This window comes from Opisthorchis viverrini (assembly GCF_000715545.1).
Source record: "Opisthorchis viverrini unplaced genomic scaffold opera_v5_50, whole genome shotgun sequence".
NCBI lineage: Eukaryota > Metazoa > Platyhelminthes > Trematoda > Opisthorchiida > Opisthorchiidae > Opisthorchis > Opisthorchis viverrini.
The window spans coordinates 1,027,505-1,051,135 of NW_008751706.1; the positions used below are offsets into that span (position 1 = coordinate 1,027,505).

Below are 23,631 nucleotides of genomic sequence, written 5' to 3' on the forward strand. Positions count from 1 at the left end.
ATCAGATCAGGTTCAATACAACTTCATTTGTTCTTTCTATAATTTAATGAACAAACGAGACGAGCTGTTTCGAATGAAGACAACCGAACAAACACTCAGTCGCCCTGCTCAATTTTTACATGTTGAGAGACATTTTTTCCAACCCTTTAAAAACATTTTTCAAGGACGAATTATCGGTGGATCAGGGAGATGGTGAAACTGAAATTTTTATAGCGATGTGCTTAGAAGATCAAGAATTTGGGAGTGATTTAGCTGATTTTAACTACTCGTTTATTTGTAAGTATTCTCCTCGTCCCACATAAAATTAGCAGTCCGTTTATGTGACATCCATTGTGACAAATTTCAATATACCTCCCTACAAGGAGGAACTGAACGGCTAGACAGCTTTATCCTCATTGGGAATCATCAGCGAGTTCATCACACTGCTGATCAGCCGCTCATAGCCAGGAGGTCGCGGATTCGAGAATTTTCCGGAGTTTCGTGAGATGCGCACCGCTGATGATTCCCAATAAGGATGAAAGAGCTGCACAGTGCTTCTGGGCTTTTCAGCATAGTTTGGTTGAGGTTAGAGGTTCGCCTCCCTAGTACATAAAACATTTAATAACTGAAGGAACTTCAGAGAGACGATTCACGGTTCCCAGACTGCTTGATCTGTTCCAGACAATGAATAAATGAATCGGATTCGCAAGTTGCTTGTCAGGTTCAACATTTGAAGTTATATTGCTGGTTGCTCCTACAACATTCTCAGGCTCTAATTGGCTAGACTTCAGCTGGGTCTACCCAAAATCGATACCACAGTTATGTGTAAGGTACATGTGTTGAAATATATTTACAGTCGTACTACGGATTTGGGGTACCGCAGTGGGAACAAAGGTGTGAAATAAAACTGCTGAAATTAGAAGATCACCGCAGATACTAAAATAAGAGTTCGTCTAGCTGTCTTGTATGTTCCTTGCAAGCAAAGCTAAAAGTGTTGGCACGTGCTACCTCAGATGAAAAGGGGTGATGAGCATTCAACGTGTTTTACCATTATACATCTCTCTCACAGGTCAGCAGAAATATCTCTGACTCAGTCAAGGTCTTACATGGCCTGAGAACAAATCTGGCGCCGTTAATTGTGAGTAATACTCGTTTGTCAGTTTTATATTGGTAGAACTAGAAACAGTTTGGCTATGGGATACTGAGTAACGAGTTTTCATAGAGAAAACTACTCACAAGGTTGCTGGAAACTATTCGACAGACCACGACCGGTTTCGGCCTTCCACATCGGGCTCATCAGGTAGGCGCAGTTCCCGAGTTTCCGTAAACCTTATGTTCTGCTTAAACCCAAATTGGACTGGTTTCGAGAAATACACTTATTTGCAAATCAACTCGGTTTTCACGACAGACTCAACTGAAACTCTCGTTTAAGATACTCTACAACTGAATGTGCTGCACACAGGCCGTCTCATGTTTCAGTTGGCACGATATTCGAGATATCGCAGTATAATTCCCATAAAGGAAACTACTCACAAGGTTGTTGAGAACTCTTCGACAGCCCAGGACTGGTTTCGCCCTTCTTGGGTCTCTCCAGGTAGGCGCAGTCCCATAATCTCCCCACACCGGTCTGCTTATTCGGCTTGGACTGGGGTTTGGTTCTCTGTTCATTGCAGTGCAAATAAATTCAATAAATTACTGACATTTAACGAAAGCAAAAAATGTTTGTAGTGATGAGAAGACCATAAAAATAACCCGATCCGTGTTGGAGGTCTCTGAAGAAAGCTAATAAGGAAAGGTTCTTTTTTTGAAAACGTTTGGTGACAATCGGTAGATTTAAAGTTGGGCAAAAGCTTCGTCAGGCCAAGTGACTAGGTTCCGAGGTTGATCGAGATTTAAGGCGGAAGGAGAACCAATCAGCTAAGTCAAGCTAAATCTCTGTTGGGTGTCGGCCGAGGTATTTTAGTGTGTTACAGTGGTTGAACAAGTGTTGGGTCGGTGGGGAAACCTACATGTGCTTGGGTTCAGTCTAAAGTGTAGTTCTTCTGGTTCGGTTCATTTGATGGTTCCTCTTGAACTTCGTTTGAACCTTCTGTCAGTCTGTGTGGGTGAGCTAGTGCTAAGACAGTTGTGTAAGAGGGATGCTGTGACCCTTGGTCGGGTTGGGATTTCCACCCCACCCCCCGGCTTTTTCTAATCATCCTACGTGGATTGACAACCACACCGTCACGTGTCAACTCGGCTTATCCAAGACCGCTTTCCATACGCTCGCTAGCTCCACCCCCTCGATCCTATTCACGCTGTGATGCTTAGCGATTTCCACCGCCTCGGCTATCAGCCGTTGTGGTGTGCCTGGCAGTTTGTTCTATATAAACCTTAGCGTAATCGTTGCAGTTGATTTTATACACACAGTCCCTGGTCCTTTCAACCGGCAAGGTATCTTTCAAATGCACCAAAACCGAGCGTAGCGTTTTTCCCTTCTGAAAAGCTACTCAAATGTTGGCTAAGTTCAGCGGTCTCGAAAAACCAAGTTAGTTTGTAAATGAGTGTATATTCGCTAAGTTCAACAGTTTTCGAATGAACTCCTATGTTCCTGTTTTATATGAAGTGACTGCTATGCCAATCTATCCCTTACTGGGTCTAGATGCTGAAGCCGGTAGCTTTCTTAGTTGACGCCTAAGCAAACTCACTGGGTGTCCTATTTCTTGAAGTTTGTTGGCAATATCGATTCGAGCTGCCGTTCGGTCGATCTCTTCTGTGCACAGTGATCTGACTCGACGAAGCATCGATGAGACAATACCGGCGTGCACGGACTTTGGGTGTGCTGATGAGTAGTTTAAGACGGTTCCTCTATCTGTTGGTTTCTGGTAAGGAAAGGTTCTGCTATGATGAAGGACACGAACAAATCATCTTGCACTGCACTTTCTGAAGCTTGTTGTGTAGAAAGGTCATCCGGCGCACTCACACAAGGTATAGATTGATTTGTTGCTGGGTTTTTGCCATCAAATCGCCTCTCATGAAAACGGTGTAGATGAAGTCAAACGATGGCCTTTTGATTTACGGCTCCTACACATGAGGTCAATGCGGTTGTTTTCCCCTTCACCTCTCAATTTGGCTGACTCAGTGAAGGAATATCCACGGAATTCAGTTGGACCTGAACTTCACTTTGAATCGTTGTATATTGTGGAGATATTTAGTACAGAAATGCAGCATATTAAGAGTTTGAACTGATGGCTCACCAGTGGCGCTCGACGACCCCCAATATAACATCAAGATCTAGGATGACTGATGGATCGCACATTCGAGGCTCTTATCATGGTATACGGTACATTTTACAGCGTTCTTCAAAATTCGGTCTTCGTTTGATCCAATGCTGTGGATACATAAGTGCCATAAAAGTAGCTTTCATCGGAGGGCAACGGGACGGGCCGTCAGCTTTGTTCGTTATGACTCGCCAGATTATCATTTTGAAACTGCGTGATCAGCCGTAGATTTCCCAGTGATGCGTAGAATCTGCATTCACAACACCCTCCTTTGAACAGTCCACCTCTCCTGGCGTAGTTATTCTCATGGGTACACAATAGAGACGGGAAGCGGTGAACAGGAATTTCGCTCTCAACGGGACCCATCAGGTTACGTATCCTTGAGTGAGTCGGGATTTTGACCGTTCCCATCTGACGCGAGGCTACTTCACCAGCGCAAGCTTGAGATGAGCCTGTTCACGCTTGTGCGGAGGGTAACTGCATTGTCCGGCGCCTCGGAGGATGATCCACAGAGTGATGCGACTGTCAGTTCTACGCAGCCTACAGCTACGAAAAACAGTTAAAGGTCAGGGCACTAATCTACTGGCGGGTTAATCAAATAGCTCAATTAGGATGAAACGGTTAGGTATTCAAACGTTTGGCCTGGAATTTCGTGGGGTGCACACTACTGATGATTCCCAAGGAGGATAAAACAACTGTACAATACTCGGCTTTACAGGGAAGATTGGTGTTACTGACAGAACGGAATATCTGTTGAAAAGCTGCACAGAGCTGCTCACTTACAAGAAGAAATCTGAACCGACACCTGAGTCTTTGCTCGAGTCACCGAGCCAACCAATCATACCGTTCAAGCGCGATAATGCAGATGCGTGCCGGTGAAGAATTTGTATCATGCCCACCTGGCATTTCACATCCCAGACCCCTGATAGCGGGTGCCTTCAAGCAAAAATCTAAGTCGATATATATCCCTAAACAAAAAGGAGCATTATTCTTTGTAAGATGTATAGATACAGTCCACATTGTGAAAACCTTATGAGTATCCTCTCCAGATACTCAGAAATGCGCGTCAAAGAGCTCTGGAGATCGAATTAATGACTGTTTGCTCCCGTAAGTAATGTCTCAAGGTTTCGCCCATATCGCCAGTTTTGTGGTGAGGTAATCGTTGACGGCAAAAGTATGAAATGAATGTAGACTTGGAGACTCCTAGTTCACTACGGAAAACGAACTGTTGTAGGACAGAGAAGAAGGTTAAAACATTTCCTGATACTAAGCAACCGTTACCAAGTTAGGAAACTTCACTATCGGCACCACGTATTACTCGCTCCTAATAGAGTAGCTGATCAATGCTCTTGGAAGTCCGAAACGGTCCCAAAAGTGCCAGCAACCAAGGCATCGGATAAGCGGCTAACTGTACGACTATCACTTGGCTAGCATTTTCCACACTCCGGGCCTCAGCGCCATGCACCATCGACATCTGGAGAGGAGAACGGCGTTCTCTACGGAAAGCAGGAACAGTGCATATGTTTAGAAGTTAACGAATTGTTTGATATGACCTGGTAACGACCTAAACAAGATAAAATGAATGAAAATTATAAACTAGCTATCACTTAGGTATGCAGATAAATGAAAATTTCAAAACCGCGCCAGTAGCGTCTAAAGTTAATAATACTCAGCAGATTCATTCATAAAAATAACAGCAAAGTCTGGTCAATTTCGCGTAAACAAAGTTTCTGTGTGCCCCATAGATCAGTTCCTGGCAGTGGTCTTTTGATATACACATGTTTTTTGGTTGCTTTTATTCGCCGGGCATTGTGATACAACCCTACTACGGAGATCTGAGGATAAACAAATAGCTAGTTGGTTTACTTCTGACAAACAAAATGGTCAAAACCAAACTGGTTGAATCGGAATCAGGGACAGAATCACCTGATCATTAACGTAGTTTTCGCTCAACAAGAGATTCCCTTACCAGATGATCCACTAAGATTTTGGGGAAACCAATTAGCCTTCAAGTCAGGCAAGCTATCGACTTTACCTACAGCTGTATCGCTTCATGGCTAAATTAAGGTAAATCGTTCCATACGGGCGAAAAGATAGAATGGTTCATATTTTCACGAAGGAAACTACTCACAAGGTTGCTGAAAACTCCTCGATGGCCAACTGAAACATGAGGCGGTCTGTGTGCAACACATTCAGTTGTAGAATATCATAAACGAGAGATTTAGTTCAGTCTCTTGTGAAAACCAAATTGATTTGCAAATGAGTGTATTTCTCGAAAACAGTGTGATTTGGGTTCAAGTAGAACACAAGGTTGACAGAAACTGTGGGACTGCGCCTGCCTGATGAGCCCGATATGGAAGGGTGGAACCGGTCGTGGTCGAACCCAAATTGGACAGTTTTCAGGAAGTACACTCAGTTGCAAATCAATTTGGTTTTCACGGGAGGCCCAACTGAAGCTCTCGTTTATGTGCAGCACATTCGGTTGTAGAATAGCATAGACGAGAGAATCAGTTGAGTCTCTCGTGAAAACCGAAATGATTTGCAACTGAGTGTATTTATCGAGAATGGTTCATAGTTTTGCGCCTTCAGAAAAACGAGTAAGTTTATTCGCTTTAGAGAAGAAACTGAAGTGCATAAGGTAGGCTAATCAGGGCAGTGTTGAGTGTTTCGACAATTGTTGGACAGTCATGGACAAAGTGTGTTCTGATAGTCTCATATGTTGAGGTTCACACTCTTTAGTTCTCTCTCTCTCTCGGACACTTTAGTGTCAGGTTGACTCCCTGCACACTACAAACCTTTTAACGTTCAAAGGAACCTCATCTAATGGTCCAGCGTCACCTTCGATGAAGAGTGACTTCGTGAAAAAAATGTTCAGACATCCGAATCAGGACCCAAGATACGAGATGAATTCAGTCATCGAAGAATGTTTAGCTCGCCCACTGCCCACAAAGAAAATTATGGGTACTGCGCTGGTCGCAAAATCTTTAGCTGAGTCAGAACGGTACGAGTAACCCAGTCGCAAAACAAGCGTGGAGACATGCGTGTGAGCTGTGTAAGAGGTTGCGCCCAGACAGGTTTGAGGTCGGAGCGTCAAGTCAAGAAGGAGCAGTCCTCAGTTAACAGCCTTCTGTGTGGTGGTCCATTCTTTCATAGGTTTGTTTGTGATAGCTAAATAATGTAGGAAATGCCACTCGGTTTTCATCGATCGTTTACTGACAAGCTTAAGTGAACTCACATCACTGGCTCTCGGTTGATTGACGGAGCAGTTCTCAGACTGAGGAATAATCACAGTCGACCATCGCAGTAAACAAAAGAGAAGCAACGATGGTCATTGTGTTCATTCAGACGAGGTCAAAATTTTTTCAATCTGGCCACCCAGCTATACACCAAACACCTGGTTTTGTACTATTCATTTACGTGGCTAACCTACAGATGGTCTGTAATTGTGGCCACTCTAGAGCGTCCGGATAGCCAGGATGAGAACGACAAACGCAGGTGACTTCAGGTTCTGTTCAGTAGACAGTTTGACGGTGGGAGTCACGGTGAAGCAGTCCGAATACCTGTGGAGTACTTGCATACCAAGCTGATGCGCTTTAATATCAGCCAATGGGGGAAGTTTTAATTTCTACTGAAGTGGTTCCTTTTGCTCGCAACATGAGAATATTGCTTACCGTAATAGTATGTTGTATAGTGTTGACTTCTTACTCTCTCTGAGTTCGAGGGTGAGATGGCTCAGCTGTTAGAGCACGAATTTACTGACCCGAAGGTCCGCGGCTCGAACCCGACCTTTGCCTCTCTACTTCACCGGTCTAGGCTTGAGTAACCTGGCAGTATCCTAGCTCTTGTGCTTCCTTCTGGTGGCATGGCAGTGAGGTGTTCCATCTGAAAGATTTTGTTCTCTCTGAGTTCACGACTTCTTAGAACAGATTAAGAGGGTAATCAGTTGTGTGAAAATGAACGGAGATTTCAGAGAATTCCGGAAAGTAACTATTGCTTGTTTAACTTTGGGGCGAAATCAGTAAATCTGAGGATGTAGGGACAAAGGTCCGTTGCAATCAGAAACAGAGAAACTAGTGCCACAAGCATGGTACCTGCCTAAAGTAGCCCCCATACGGAAGTAAACTTTTCAGGTAGACACTTCTAAATGATGTGCACTCTGAATCATGTTCACGTGGTCAAGTGTACATCAAAAGTTTCCAGCGTTTTCTCTGGTATCTGAGAATCCAGTTGAACGGCAAAAAATTCAGGGCTCTCAACTTTAAGGATACCCAGTAAAAGGCGTTCATGACACACTTAAAAAAGATACCCCATGGGTATAAATTCCCCTCCCTGGTAGACGGGTCTCCGCAATGTCATGACGGCTATTGCCATTATTTTGTGGATTTAATTTAAACAATGTTTGTCGAGTAAAACTTATGCAAAAATAAAACAGTTTACTAAGAAGATTTCCCGTCAGTAGCTTTGATATTTTCGAGCAAATAAGCCACCGATATTAGCTCACAAGATGCAAAATAATCATATTTCAATTAATTAGTTAATTAATTAATTTATTTGTTTTATTATTTATAACTACTAAAACCAACTACAGGTAAATCCGAACCGATTCCGTTTAGAGAATCGTATTGGCCTGAAAAAACAGAGTTCAAGTGTTGAAGTCAAAAGGATTGCAGGAAGCTTTATCGAGCTGGGTAAAAAAAGCCCTATGCTGTTTTTCAGGGTCGTATTTTTACACGCTGTTTACGGTTTCCTAACTCATAGTGTTTGGATTTTAATACAAAGCAGTAAGAAATGATGCCGTCTGGTCAGATGACAGTTGATCTGTTCACCGAGCTTGACATCGGGCATTCGAACGCATCGTCAGCTTTCGAAAAGGCATCGTCATTGCGCAGGTATTGTCTTGCGTATCTCCATGGTTAGATGATATCCTCACAAACGGTAACTAAACGTCTACAAGCGAATTGCTAGCCTCCGCAAACAGGTGAACTGTCACCTGATCAACCGTTAATAAAATCGCCCAAGTTACTCATGTATACACGAATTACTTAAGATATCTGGATAAACACATTCGACATTATCCAGAGGTGTCTTCGGATATTAAGAGGGACTGGACCGAGAAATACCGGTCGTGGGGTGTCGAAGAGATCTCAACAACCTTGTGAGTAATTTCCTTTATGAAAATATACTGCGATATCTCGAATATCTTACCAACTGAAACATGAGGCGGCCTGTGTGCAGCACATTCAATTGTAGAATATCATAAACGAGAGATTCAGTTGAGTCTCTCGTGATAACCAAATTGATTTGCAAATGAGTGTATTTCTCGAAAATAGTCCAATTTGGGTTCAAGTAGAACATAAGGTCGAAGGAAACTCGGGGACTGCGCCTATCTGATGAGCCCGAAGTGGATGGGTGAAACCGGTCGTGGTCTGTCGATGGATTTTCAGCAACCTTGTGAGTAGTTTCCTTTATGAAAAGGGACTAGACCGATTACGAGTGCAACAGTGTCTGCAAACAAAATCCCCGTTGCTGATCAGGTGACTGCTGGTCTGTTCGTCGAGCTTGCACAAACGTTTCGTCACCAGTCTTCTCCACACAATGGGTGGCGAACTGTTTGCAAACAAATTCTCAAGTTTGATGAACAGGTCCTCAACCAATTAACGCACCTGAGCTAACAGTATTTCGATATATCGCGAGCACGCAAGCACTAACGCAAAAAGTGTGAAAAATCCTTGCTCATCTTAGTTACACAATCGGTCTTTCCATCTGTGTGTACCGCAACCCCGCCCCCTGTACGAAAACTCTGGAAGACTTCGAATGTCGTAAAGTTTACAGATTCTACTGACACAATGCTAATAAATCATCAACCAGAGTTGTCATTGTTTATCCTCCAAGTGGTACACTGGGCGATGCATCAAAACCGAGGCCTGTGTGTTTGTGAACGCACAAATGTATGCCTGACCGATACAACGCACCAACGCTACTAAAAGTGTCGGTGTTCAAGCCGGTCAACGATGGGGGCGCGCGGGGGGGGGGACGGAGTTGATGTTGATGATCCTGCCGCCGCCAAGGTTATTCCACCTATCTGACAAACTATCGGCAGCGCGGTGTAACTGAAAATGAGATACGAGGAGCAGCAATTATTTTTGCCAAGTGGTTCGGTGTACACGGTAGGTAAAAGGTGGAGACTTGGATACAGCAGATCACTAAGAACGTCATTGAGGCCTTTGGATTGGATAAACTTGGTTACGGAAGAGTTCAATAGAAAATTACGACAGCGGCCGCAAAGGAGTGAATGTTGAGCTTCAAAAATGATGATTATGGCTTACAGAATTTTAAGTTTTCCTGGAACTAGGTACGTAACTTTGTGACAAATGTCACGATGGCAACAAGAACGTGCTGCCAATGTTTGTTATATCCCCAAAAGCACGTCAGGCAACGAAACCTTCTCTGAGCTGCGCATTCTAGTCTAGATAGCCGAAAAAATCAGTTAGCTATGACTGAGGTTTGAAAAAATGACAGGTACTACGTCGAATTCAAATAGACCAGTCAGTTGAGTGGAATTTCAAAGAACTGACTGTAGTTAAACTTTAAAAAGGCAATCGTCGTTAAGCCTGTTGTGGTTGACGATCCTACCTTTTCCACTCAGCAAATATCCACTGCGTTCCAAACAGTTTTAGGGGCAACACACTACTCATAAGGTTGCTGAAAACTCTTCGACAGCCAATAATCGGTTCCATTCTTGTTGGAACTCATCAGTAATATAGCACGTCTATGCAGCATATTATCTCAAACGTTCTACTCACTGAAAACCGAGACTGTATGGTATAGTACATTCATTTAAAGAACATCGTAAACGAAAGGTTTATCTGGGTGACCCTTTTTTGGAAACCAAAATGCGGTGCAAAGGAGTGCCCTTGCCAAACGGTTCTTTCTATAGTACTGACTTAGTGTTTAGACCTACTTTTTTATAAGTATGATGAAACATTGAGGTTACCTATTATCATCAGAACACCCAAAAGAGGAGATATAATTCAAACTGCTGGGCAGAATATTGATCTATTTTTCAGTTTCACATCACTCTCGTTTTGAACAGTCGTCGTCCTCCTGTCTTGGCGCAGTTATTCATGTGAATCCACACCAAGGGGGGGAAGCACTGGACTTGAGTTTCGCTCTTGTTAGAGCGATGATCGAGCGTCGTATCGGGCATACTAATCACATCGCTCAAGTGCGACCACGTTCGCCCGTTCAGACCTGAGAATTCAGATGCGTCCAACGTGCGCTGGTGGAATAGCGGTAACACGTTCGCCTCGCATGTCAGTTGTTTGGAGTTCAAACCCCGGCACGGCCATTGGATATGCACTGCTGATGAGCTCTAACAAGAGCGAAACTCGAATCCAGTGCTTCTCCCCCTTTGGTGTGGATTCACATGAATATTTGCGCCAGGACAGGAGGACGACTGTTCAAAACGAGAGTGATGTGAAACTGAAAAATAGATCAATATTCTGCACCCGCTTGCATCAACTGAGCTATTTCTTGGGGTAACCTTCTTACTGGAGTTCAGTACGCCCGTGTTTGGAGCACTTCTTGCGATTCGACGAAGTGCTTCATCTGACCCTTCCGCCCATACCGCAAAGGCTTCTTGATAGGACGAATCGTGCTTGCTTTCATCCGAAGATTTCAGTTGGACAAAGTTGTATCTGCTGACAAGGACGTAAAAAAACACCGAGCTTTATTGTTCATTAAGCTGTCCGTCAATACATCCTTCGAAGTTGAGTTGAGTTCAGGCCATTTTTCGGTTTGGGATGTTTAAGATAAACCACTCGTTCACCAATGTGTACGACAATGAAACTAGAAAATTGCCATGCAACTTCCTAGAGCGTCGTTCACATCTCACTCCTATGACCGTATTATTATTTACGTAGGATGATGTGGCATACTACTCATAAGGTTGCTGAAAACCGAATTGGAATCCAAATGAGTGTATATGTCCGATGTTTAAACAAAGGCGACCTCCAATCAAGAACGAGAGACAAGTACAGAGTTACCTTTCATCAGAGAAATCTCCATCCGAACCACCGTACTACTTGTACGATTTTATAAATGAAGTTCATTTTTTAGTTATAATCATCAACTCACTTCAACAGGGGGTGAAGGTACTCCCTTTCTAAGCTTGGATAATTCGGGTGGACTCGATGAGTTGAGGAAGTGCTGGTAACGTGCTCAATACTGATGAAGCATGCTCAGCTCTGATGACCAAACTCCGCTCCCGCATCTGATGGAAGGTCAAGGTTACGGCGATGATCAAGGAACCGTTTTTAAAGTTTTCGTTCATTACTTTTTAATATCCAAAGAAAGTCTGAAAAAAGTCCATGAAGACGCTTGAGAATGCTCAGTTCACAGAAACTCTGTGCAAGGGAGATATTTACTTTGGTTTCCAATGGCTTGTAACTGTTTAGTTCGCATTAGCTGAGAAATGACTTCGCAGCGGAAACGACGAGGAACATGCGCCTCTGATCAGAACTGCTCTCCATTTCATCACGCTTCAGCCCAGCAGAATGATGTCTGATTACATTGCGATCATCGAGGACAAAGTAACCAGCTTTCGTGCAACAACCTGTAACTTTATCTGTAATGTACTATTTATAAGCTTGCTGAAAATCCGTCGACAGCCCACGACTGGTTTCGTCCTTCTTGGGGCTCATCAGGTGGGCGCAGTCCCCGGGTTTCCGTCAACCTTATATTCTACTTGAAACCAAATTGCACGAAATTGGCGAACTTACAACCTGAACTAACAACTTTGCATTCGCTCAATCTTTATTCCACATAAACTAGCGGAATTCTAACCACGGATGAAGTAACTCATTTGCTCAAAAATTTCAGTTGACTCAATTTTGGACAAATCATTTGGTCGAGAACAGGTTAAAACGGACAGAAAACGTAGGCCTCAGCCTGAGGCTCTTTATTGGCCAGGCCAGTAAAACCGTTCAAAATGCTTTGACCTTTTGAATATGGAGTTAACATCCTCTCTATCTCATGTGCTTCACGACTCATGATTTGATCCCAGACAGGTGCATACTATTCGAAAACTCATCTTTTTACAATGTCCAAATTTACAATATTGAATTTCATTCCAAATCAATGCTTTAAACTCAAGAAGATATAAACCTAAGTCTGGAACTATCACAGTTCCCCAGTTTGATTAATTGTCCTCCACGTCGTTTCGTGCGTCTAACAGCTGAAGACTGCTCCCACGATTCTCTTCCTCAGGTTATTGCAAGGTATACAACTTGGAGGTATGATTAGTTCAATCTGATGCTTCAGTGAAGTCGTATTGTCGCGTCAGGTCCCATGCCTTTGAAGTACGGGGTTTGAGGCAAAACAAAGTAGGATCTGTAGGATCCATTTGCTCAATCGATTTGCAAAGTTCAGGGAACAAACCAGCAGTCAAATTGTCCGCCAAGATTTGAACTCGTATCTATGTGTTAGTCATGTAAGCGCTGATGAGTCCCACCAATTTTTGTCACCGTACGAGGGCACGTCACCAATAAACTACCCATATTCTTGCACATTGTCGGTATATCCTGACTAGCCTTGCTGTTGAACTGAGTCGGTCGAACGCGGGGTCCCCTACCAAACTGTGCCCCCGAAAGGTGTTCCCTTGCCAGGTTGGCTTGTGTGAGCACAGTCACTTTTGTCAGGAAAACCGATTGAAGTATAAGACGGTAGGGGGTATGTGAAGTGCCACACAGAAGCCAAAAATTCATTTTATAATGATATTATACGCGAGCGACTGGCACTCAGCTGAGTTTCCATATTAAAAAAATTAGCTTACAAATGAGTGTGTTTCACAATTTGGGTTCATGCGAAACATAAGGTTGAACAAAACTCCGGAACTGCCACAAAATGGGGGAAACCGATGGTAGGCTGTCGAAGAGTTTTCTGTGAACCAATTAGTAGTATGGTTCACCAAGGAACTGTGATTCCCCTATCTCTATTCGTTCGACATTCCTCTGACTGTGCAGAAGAAAAAACACGTTCGATAAAGATGAACTGAAGAAACAAAAAACGGTGTCATGTGTCTAATACGTATGCTCCGGGCGCGTGATCGAAGCTCGAATCTCTAGGATGGACAGTTCATATTTTCTATGCAGTTAGATCAAAATTGTTTTTTTCTGCGTTTATGACTCGACTGTTGTGCATTTCGTTTTTCTAGACCGATGCCTTTTCCATTCCTCTGGGAACAAGAGTGTTGAATGTTCTATGAAAGAATTGTTTCCTTACGATGTTTCTCAACTAAACTTGTGGTATCAAGGTTATCTCGGGGTGCCGTTAGGTAAAGTACGAAGCACCGTCTTTTGTAAGCGATAGGATTGATCGATGTTAACCGAAAACCCGTTTGAAGGTATCAGGAAGGTCAGAGTCCTGAAAGCAACCTCAGAACGCCCGGAACCTACTGCTCCACCGAAAAGTCAACAAGAAAGCCGGCAAGCATCCAGGCCAGTCAATCATTCAATCAATTCAGCAAAAGCTGATGAGTGTTCTTGCACGCCACAGAAGCACGACCGAATGTGATCCGCGTTCAGGCTTTTCACAGAGACACGATCGATCTTGATGGGTTTTCACTAACGCCCATCAGGCATCCTCGACCGATATCAGAAAGTCCCCTTTTGAATAGCGTGGAGCCGTTGTAAATTTTGCTCTCGCACTCGTTTGTTCGGAATATAGCGGTTGTGTTCCTTTCTGTGAGTCTTTTTCTCCGGCATTAGGCACTGGAGCGGGTCGGCAGCAGATACCACAGATTGACGAATCAGCAGATATAACAGAAGTGTTACCTGGTTTAGGGCTCACTATGTAAAATTAGTTACCAGGATTCAGTCAGCCTTCCTGTTTTTTGTTCGGATTGTATGGAGCAAGGATTCGGATGTCGTACTCACCGATGCCGAAATCAGGTGGGCTGTCTTCCTTTATTTATTTTAACTGCGGAAGCAGACTTTGGAACGATAAACTGCAGATTTAAAAGTGTGATGGAACCAAATTTCTTTGGAAATCACGCATGTTTTGGATTTCTGGAAGACACTAGTCCTTGTGTTATCGTAAAAACATCTGCAAGATACCCAACAGTCTTTGGGTGTGGGCCCATTTGACACGTCAGGTATGAGGAATCACGTGTGCAGTTGCCGACTGGAGGTGTGACATGGTCGGACACCCATCAGTTGAATGTCCAGCAAATCACTTCCTTAACTCATTGGCGTAAAGTCTGTAAAGTTGCTTCCATCCGCGGTATCTTTCTAAATTACACAGACAATATGCCTTGGAGGCGATGAAGAGTTAGACCGTTTCTTAAGGTGTAACTGACGCACAAGAGGTCTTATAACTTTCTTGTTGTCAGATTCCATACAGAAAGAGAATCATTATCCCGTTGGGTGTAAACTAAGCAACTCACTTTCAACTACCATAGTCCGACGTAAGAACATGAAAGCTTCCTGCCTTCATCATATACTTTAAGTCTGCTGTGCTGACCGCGGGCTTTAACAAAGCGTTATTGATTTTTTTAGATTCAAATTTGAGCGTCTCTGTGCCCAAGTCTTGGGCAAATCCCCATGCTTGCCTAGTTTTCAGAACTCCAAGAAGAGATAAGGATGAACTAGCTCTAAAGAATTAGGTCGGAAAAATGAGCCTACTCTTGTTGATATTTGCCTGGAACCAGAGGTAAACTGATTTGTTCTCTAACTACCTCACTCCTCGCAGTTGTCCGGAGAGACAGCCTAAAAGGACGCCGCGGACGGTTGTCATCAAAAGCTCGTTGTCAATTGAATGAACACACATACGGGAGCAACTATCCCGGACATCTATCAGACCTATATCTTTCTTCGGGAACTCACAACTCGATGAGGAAGACCATGGCTCCAGTGAATCACACCTCATCCATTGCACGACGCTTTGGAGACTCGCTCTCGGGATCTGGTACAAACAACCACCGTATCAGTAGTTCATCGACTTCGGTCAATTCGACGGTCACTCTGCTATCCATGTTGACAAAGGCCTATGAGATGGTTGGTCCATTGCCTTCCACCCTGGACCACGAGACAGTCAATTTTACAACACTTGATGATGAATCTGTTCAGGGAGATGCAGATCATCATGGGAAAAGCCTGACCATGGATACGTGCGAGGTTAGTGTCAAATAGTGCTTTTTTTATGAAAATTGTTCAAAAACAGCTGCTTCTGTACGGAAAACCTCCATTTGTCCAAAATCTAATGTTGGTCTCTACGTGTTCGGGGGTGGGGGAGTAAGCCTATTGGCGGTTGTACACCAAGTGTTTGACGTAATCAAGCGTGCTGACAGCATTCGCTAACGCAAGTCATCATAATGAGATAAAATAGGGCATTCTCTTCATCAGTGCATGGTTGTCTTCCGTTGCTGTTCTCCGAACACGGTTGACCGGCTCCACCCTGCTGTGTGTGCGCGATGACGCTGCCCTAATGGCGCCGCCACAAATGACCAAAAGCCAGGAACCACATGTTCTTGAGGTTCATGCCCAAACGCGAGCAAGCAAGATGATCGGCGAGGTGAAAAGGTGACACAGTTGTTGTTCCACAAACCGTACGGAGAAAACACAGCAAAACACATGTTTTGACTGTCCATTGCTGCCCAGATCTCACGGTTTGTCTGGTCTGAACTGGAGTCAGCCTAGTCAACCCTGATGAGTATGGGGTTTTTTTTGTTGCAAAATCCTGGCAGATTCCTTTCCCACACTCAGAAAACCGAGTGCACTCTGGAGACGACGAACGGTGGCAGACATTTCGAGACAATGCTGTAATTTAGGTCGGTAGAGCAAGTCTTCTGGACAGGACTAATAGCACCCAATACGGAACCTGAAAACGTATTTGTTCAATCCGAAAATGGACTGTGTGGACTGCCAAAAAAATTGGCAAAAACGAGGAAAGAGGGCAATGGCTAATCGTGTTCAAAGTAAGACAAACACTGTTGGTCAATGTGGCAGATCCTTTCCCACACTCAGAAAACCGAGTGCACTCTGGAGACGACGAACGGTGGCAGACATTTCGAGACAATGCTGTAATTTAGGTCGGTAGAGCAAGTCTTCTGGACAGGACTAATAGCACCCAATACGGAACCTGAAAACGTATTTGTTCAATCCGAAAATGGACTGTGTGGACTGCCAAAAAAATTGGCAAAAACGAGGAAAGAGGGCAATGGCTAATCGTGTTCAAAGTAAGACAAACACTGTTGGTCAATGTCCACAACCATTTGTGCTTCAAAGTAGCGAGCACTATATGAGTAGGAGTGTAGGTGAGAACAGCCAATTAAAGTCGCTCTACCGAGGTTAAGGTCGAAGACATAATCAGATGTACATTAATCTATCCTTATTAAAATCAGGTTTTGAAAGGAAGAGTATCAAGATGACTCGGCCATTGGTCACAAAACAAAACTGCATGCTTCATATCACCAGTGAACTTGGGGTAGAGAAGCTGCCTGAGGACCACTTATATGCGTAGAAGTGCAATCAAGCTTTAAAAGTAACACCAAGTGAGTTGAATTGTGTAAATTTAAACGGTGAATGGAAGCAGGGCATAGTGACCTGGGAAACGCTTGCCATGAATGCAGCAATCGTGGAACATTGTAATGTGATCGATTTCGGACTAAGTCCGAAGCAGTTCAGGAATGCATTGGAACAGTTTTATCTCTCCAGTAGTTCAGAAATGCAGTTAGAATACAGATATTGGCACAGGTATACACCTTACACGAGCTCGTCTTTACTAAATTACCAATAGTAGGAAAATGGGTTTTTATGGTGTTTACAAGAGGAGGAGGTTAGTCACGTGATTATAGCATACATTCGGGATTACATCGAGTAACTTTTGAACACAGTGTAGGTTTGAATAAATTCATCGTAGCTGCCTTGCGGAAGATGACGACAAGTGAGTTCTAATGGCCTGAAGGTACTAGCAACAGATCTTTCTCAGATAACCCCCGCCACCCAAAAAAGATTTGAAGATATGAAGATTTGAAGATTTGAGGATATGAAATTTGTACTCTTAGTTTTTATTGAAGAGGGTGAAGTTGAGACATGCCATTAATAATTTACACGAAAAAAATCATTTTGGGTACCTTTGCCTCCAAACGAACTCACACAAGTAGCTGTCCACTAAAGATCGGTGTGTGACGCATTGGCGTCTATTCTGCATCTTGTAGACGTGCAAAGAGGTTCGATGGTTTGTGTGTGAGCTCCAGTCGTTGAATCCACAAAGTTTTCGGTATGATTAACCGTTTTATGAGTATAATTCAGGTCAATAATCGTCTTAGTTCCTCGGTATGATGCCCACATATTGGAGATGATGATTGAGCCGGGAGCGATGCAGTGCTGGATTGTGTCCATCAAAGTGACCGCAGTTCCATCTGGCACTGCATAAATGAATACCTCTTTAGTTTCCCGGCAGACCCCTCTGAAAATCCACTGCTGGGGAAGGACTCACCCTGCTGGGGTTTACGGCGAATTATTAGCGTTNAAGCCACCAGGCGCAAACTTCGTGAAAAAAGTTGTTCCAGTCAACAGCGGTCGTGTGGCTAACAGATAATTCCTCTAAGCAGAATCCTCACGGTCCCAAACTCCATCTTAGACGCTCCAGCCAAGTTCTCTTTCGAAGACCGATTTCTTGCCGACACTGCCGGGCATTACACCTCCACCTGTCAGAGACAGTTGAAAGTGTCACTTGGTGGCCACTGTTGCATAAACGTTGCAACACTCACTCCGTGGCTTTGCAAAGTACGCATTGTCGTCTCCCTGTCATGAACGAGAGTTGAAAGCGTCAGAAAGTTCCTTTGAGGTTTTACGTCCAAACCGAGGAATGTTTGCACAAAATGAACCTAGATACGGACAAGGAATTGTTTTCGTCAAAAATAGGTCAAGGTTGTGTGTGTGTGTACGTTAAATTGGAGCACCAGGCACCAGGCGCTGGACGGAGTCAGCAGTCAGATACTACGGATTGTCGAATTAGCATGTATAGAAAGATACAGCGCTAATTGCACTGTTCAAGTTGCCAGTTAATCACATTGGTGATCAGTCACTCAGGGCCGAACGGCCTTCAAACCACTAGCTTCATAGTCACCATGGAGACGAAACAGCTATACAGTGCCCCGTGGCTTCTCAGTGCAGATTGTCTCCACCAGCAGGACGAAATCATCATTGAAACTTCCCAGATTTTCTCATACCATCATCAGACGTTGTATTGAAAGCTTGGAGATCAGGTGCTGTGTCGAAACCGCAGGAAGATCATCGATATTATATTCAGGTTTCGACTGGGAAGTTTCAGGTTTCGACTGAGAAGTTTTCCGCATCCGCTCCTTTGCCGGTTAGAATTTCCCTTTAGAAAGACTGCTCGAGGCATCGTTTGCATCCAATAAAGAGCATTTCATCAATGAACAACATTTAGAATTAGCGAAATACACTCATTTGCAAACAAATTTGGTCTTGCTAGAGACTCACCTGGAACCCAGCTGAATCTCTCGTTTGTGATGTTTCCAGGCAACTGAATGTGGTGCACCAGGCCGTCTCATGTTTCAGTCACTACGATCTTCGAGATATCGCGGTACACGTAAGTTCGTAATGCACTACTCATAAGGTTGCTGAAAACCCCTCGACAGCCCACGACCGATTTAGTCCTTCTTAGGGCTCATCAGGTAGGTGCCGTCTACGAGTTTCCGTCAACCTTATGTTCTACTTGAAACCAAATTGCACAAAATTAGCGAAATGCACTCATCTGGAAACAAATTTGGTTCAGAATTAGCCACTCGTTGCCACATTGTCAAAACGGCCTCTTCAGGGGAGTCATGCGTAGGCGCTTGGAGCTCCAACCTTTTGCTGACTCATTTCCACGAATACAGCGGTTCAGTCATGTGACTATGGACCTCGACAATAAAATTAAAATGAGGAAAACTCAGACCAGTCCGCGCACAGTTCGGTCCTCCTACGCATCATCTTCATCACTAGCTCATATCGTTCCGTAAAGATTCTTCATTCATACCTGGGGTTATTTAAAGAACTGTCTGCTCATCTGTCATGATAAAATAGATGTTTATCCCTTCAACGCCAATTAGATGCCCCGCTTACTTTCAGCTACAACGAACAAACCAATACGGTCACTCCTACAACCCACGATACGCCAAACATGAAGAAATCACGTGATCAAAATTGCCTTTTGAGCTGCGGGCGTCTAACTGCCTAATCAATGCCAGTGCGTGTGTGCATCCCGCATAACTAGAATCTGGCTATTCATCAACAGCTGAGTGAAGCCAGCTTCCACACTTGGGAGGAATTTCCAAGCGTTCTATATAAAGGGAAATGTTGGTAGCTCAAGTAGCGTAGATGGTCGTTGGCTTGTTCGCTGAGCTGGACAATTTGATTGCCCAGCTTGATTGACTGATTGATTTGATCTGATTTCCCAGCTGTTTAAACTGGTCATCATTGGGCATGGTTCTGCGGAAAATAACAAGGAATTATTAACTAAACTTTTACCTCTCCAACACCACCCACCAACTTAATGAGTCCCATTAAAACTGTGCTCTGTTGGTCTTCCTTGTTTCCTTGATACCTCGTTCCCATTTTCGAAAGAAAGTAAGCGTTTGGAGTCACGTAACTTTTGTCCGCACCTCTAAAAGTAAAGCGCCCGGAACTGTGGCCAAGCAAGCGTCTTACTTTCCATAGTGGAGAACAGATAAAGTAAAAGTAACACGTAAAATATTTTTAGAAAAATCGTTCAGCTGTAACACCATTCACTTGCTTAGCTGTCATACCGAAGCATGAGGGTTGGGACACTGCCAGGTTGTCCAAGCTTAGACTGAGGAAGTCGAGAGGCAGCGGTCGGGTTCGAACCACGGAACTTCTGGTCAGTAAATTCGCTCTCTAACCACTGAGCCTTCAAGTGACACATTACTGTGTCCGTTCCCTTCCCGGCAGGCACCTAACTATTCTTTATTTATGATTTTTCTGTAAGAAAAAGTGCTTCCCCTTCCTTCTCCCTCAGATGAGTTTTCTACATTCAGTTGATAAACACCGAGGAGAGACTCACTGACGAGTATTCATTCGTTTGTTTATCCAAACTGCCTGAAGGTCTTCCAACTTACTTATCTATCATACCGTGTTACAATACCGTGTATTGTTAGAAATTCACAGATAGCAGGCACTACAGCGATATTTTCCGTTTTTCCTACAGTCTCAGGCCACATTCCATAGAATCACAAGGTCATCGATCCGACAGCTCCTCAGTCCTTCGAAGCGACCATGTGCGCATGGGATGGTGTTCTGGCAAGTGAAATCGAGCGTGGCTTATTTGTCTTGGACATTGTGCGTATTCATTCCTAATGATCGGAAACGACGCAAATAAGGCTTACCACCCACGGTGGCGTAATCACCTCTCAACTTGCCCGCCCCCCCACACACACTTCATCATCATCAGCCTGCTTACTTACCTTGGCCAAACAGAACGATCATACGCGCATCAATCGCTCGCTAACCACACAGTTTCCATGTGGACTGTGTTGTGTGTATGTCTAATAAATGTGTTACAGCACTATGCCCGGGATAAGGGTCATGGGCTCGCCTTGTGTTTTTGGTGCGCGCCCCGTCTGGTTGCATGCCGGTACCCGTTTAGCTGACACCTGCCTGCAAAAGGCGGTAAAGTTGCTGGCTTTCTTTTTCTGCGAGAGTTGTAAAAGGAGACAAAAACTGTTTTGATAGCGCACTAATCATACGAATGGGACGTTGACTGGATTGAATCACCCTCATTTTGATTCACCCCTTAGATTTCCCTGGAAGTTATAAGACCCTAAGCTTCCATTTTCATAAAGGAAACTACTCACAAGGTTGCTGAAAACTCTTCGAAAGCCCACGACCGGTTTTGCCCCTCCACTTCGAGCTCATTAGGTAGGTGCATCGCAGTCCCCGAGTTTCCGTCAACCTTATGTTCTACTTGAACCCAAATTGATTTGCAAATGAGCGTATTACCCTAAGATTCTCTTCGATGGCGTCCGGAAAAAGGCTTGTTTCTAGGGGGTGAATGAATTACTGACGAACGTTTTGCCACGGATCTATACCGGTGCCGTTAGAATACCTGCTTTGAGGATTTTAATGAACAAAAATGAAGACTGTAACTACTCATTAGGTTCTATCGCGATGTATTGAACGTCGTGCCAACTAAAGCACGAGGCAGCCTGGTGCAGTACATTCGTTTGCTTGAAAACATCGTAAACAAGCGATTCATATGTGTTCCAGGTGAGTCCCCTGAAAAACCAAATTTGTTTGCTAGTTTCGTGCAATTTGGTTTCAAGTAAAACATAAGGTTGACGGAAACTCGGGGACTCAGCTGCGCCTACCCGATGAGCCCCAAGAAGGGCGAAACCGGTCGTGAGCTGTCGAGGAGTTTTCAGCAACCTTATTTATGAGTAGTGCATTACAAATACACATTTATCATATCTCGATTATCATGAGGATTAACATGAGGCGGCCTGGTGCACCACATTTAGTTGCCTGAGAACATCACAAACAAGCGATTCAGCTGGGTTCCAGGTGAGTCTCTCGCAAGACCAAATTTGTTTGCAAATGAGTGTATTCGACTGAAGACGGTGACTACTTTTGGTTCAGCGGAAGTTGATGTGTACGCGGTGAATTCTGTTCAAGAGGGTTCATCTCAAGGAACGAAGTACTTGAGTCTGATCGGAATAATCTGTTTCTGAAACATTTTCTTTTTATATTTGGCTTTAACATGTTAGTTTTTGATGAGTAATACCGCACTGTCCTGGCCATTTGAAAGTCTCTCCGTAGAACGATGTGGACGACGAAGATCCGTCGTACGTTGCCCAGTAGCTTGTTTTTTAGGGGAAAGTTTACAGGATTTCATCTATTTCATCTAGTTCATCTATTCACGATGGCCTTCAACTAAATGGGCTGCATACACGCCCCTTCATTTTTCAGTCAGTACGATAAAAGAGATACTGCGGTATAGTTTCGTCAAGAAAACTACTAGTAGTTTCTTTCAAAACGGGTCCGTGCACCATACATTTTGGCTCCCTTGTGTCACTGCGAAATTGAAGTCAGATACGGGATGGTTTCAACGATCTTGTTCAAACTTTGGCTGATCGAGAGCTTCGTATACGCAGGAAAACAGGACAGAACTATTGGAATTTTCCGACACTGGTCATCCTATGGTTTGACTGTCTTTGAAGCTGGGACAGATATTCACCGGTTGTACCAACCGTAATCCACAGGGACGCAGTACTGCACTCATATGCTTACCAAATTTGGCCTTGATCTGATCCCAAGCCGAATTCTTCGCTCATCATATTTTCCAGCTGGAGTTCGTTTGAGTCTTCATGTGCACACTAGTGTAGTTCTTTGAATTTCGTGCTATTTGGGTTCAGGTAGAGTTGACGAAAACTCGGGAACATTGCTCACTTGATGCCCCGAAATGGAAGGGTGAACTCGGTCATTGGTTGTCAAGGGGCTTTCGGCAACCTTGTGAGTAGTCTTGCTTCAGGAGTACACAGTTATACTTGCCGCTCATTTCATGCTTTGGAAAGTTTTGTAAGTTACAAAGTATATGTTTGTTGAAAGATCGAAGCGAGTTTCGAATTTTCCGCCCTCATATCATGCTTAGGAAGCGCTCTAATGTACCTTATGCATAACAGATTCTCACCAGGTTGAAGAAATGCTCGGAATGCGTAAAATACTTCTGCCGCGCTTGGTATGAAAGCCCAAATCTTTGCTCTTCCAAGTTTGATTTAACAAACAGGTTATCTCGGAAATATCAGTAATGAAAATTTGTTGACGATGTTCCTGAGGGAGAGCATGTCGGTTGTGATGACTCTTACGAGGATGACGATGATATCGAGGACGCAGAGGAGGGGGTGAGACTGCAGGTCAGAAGGAGAAATGAAGTATGACGGATGTTACTCTTGGTGCCCACATCATCGGTTTTCATTCAAACAAAATTCACCATCCGTTGGTTTTGAATGCAGTCACTAGCACGACTTACATGAATTTCCTTTCGTTTTTTTCGTTGTCAACAGATGTCCTGTAACCGATCGGAAAATGCATCCCTGGTGCGGTTATGCAATGCGCTTCAGCAGTCACTGCACGAACTTCGTCGCTACGCCGAACTCGTCCCGGGATTTTCATCGCTTACGGCTAATGATCGAGAAGTCTTGCTCAAGATGCACTCACTGGATTTGCTCAGCCTGCGCTTGGCACTGAGGTGAGTAAACTGTCCAATGGGGTGTTGTGTAATCTAACCAATAAGATTGATTTTTACGAGTTTCTGAACACTCATGTAATGGTATAAGTGAAATTTCGCTCCACAGATCAAATCAACCGGTAAA

General features: G+C 44.0%; 2 protein-coding genes across 2 annotated transcripts in view; one reads left to right on the forward strand and one right to left on the reverse strand.

Annotated features, from left to right (window-relative positions):
- The window catches only part of T265_13267 (hypothetical protein), a gene marked incomplete at both ends in the record, with an annotated part of 38,196 nt that overhangs the window by 13,492 nt on the left and 1,073 nt on the right, over positions 1 to 23,631 (forward strand). Inside the window, 7 exons of the mRNA XM_009168016.1 lie at positions 14,988 to 15,412; positions 18,738 to 18,854; positions 18,944 to 19,093; positions 21,106 to 21,181; positions 21,586 to 21,661; positions 21,781 to 21,823; positions 23,323 to 23,507. Of these exons, the coding sequence (XP_009166280.1) occupies positions 14,988 to 15,412; positions 18,738 to 18,854; positions 18,944 to 19,093; positions 21,106 to 21,181; positions 21,586 to 21,661; positions 21,781 to 21,823; positions 23,323 to 23,507 (1,072 nt within the window). The remainder of the gene's footprint in view (positions 1 to 14,987; positions 15,413 to 18,737; positions 18,855 to 18,943; positions 19,094 to 21,105; positions 21,182 to 21,585; positions 21,662 to 21,780; positions 21,824 to 23,322; positions 23,508 to 23,631) is intronic.
- Positions 21,748 to 23,631, reverse strand: part of T265_03482 (hypothetical protein) — a gene marked incomplete at both ends in the record, with an annotated part of 7,039 nt that continues 5,155 nt past the window's right edge. The window contains one exon of the mRNA XM_009167982.1: positions 21,748 to 21,870. Within this exon, the coding sequence (XP_009166246.1) occupies positions 21,748 to 21,870 (123 nt within the window). The remainder of the gene's footprint in view (positions 21,871 to 23,631) is intronic.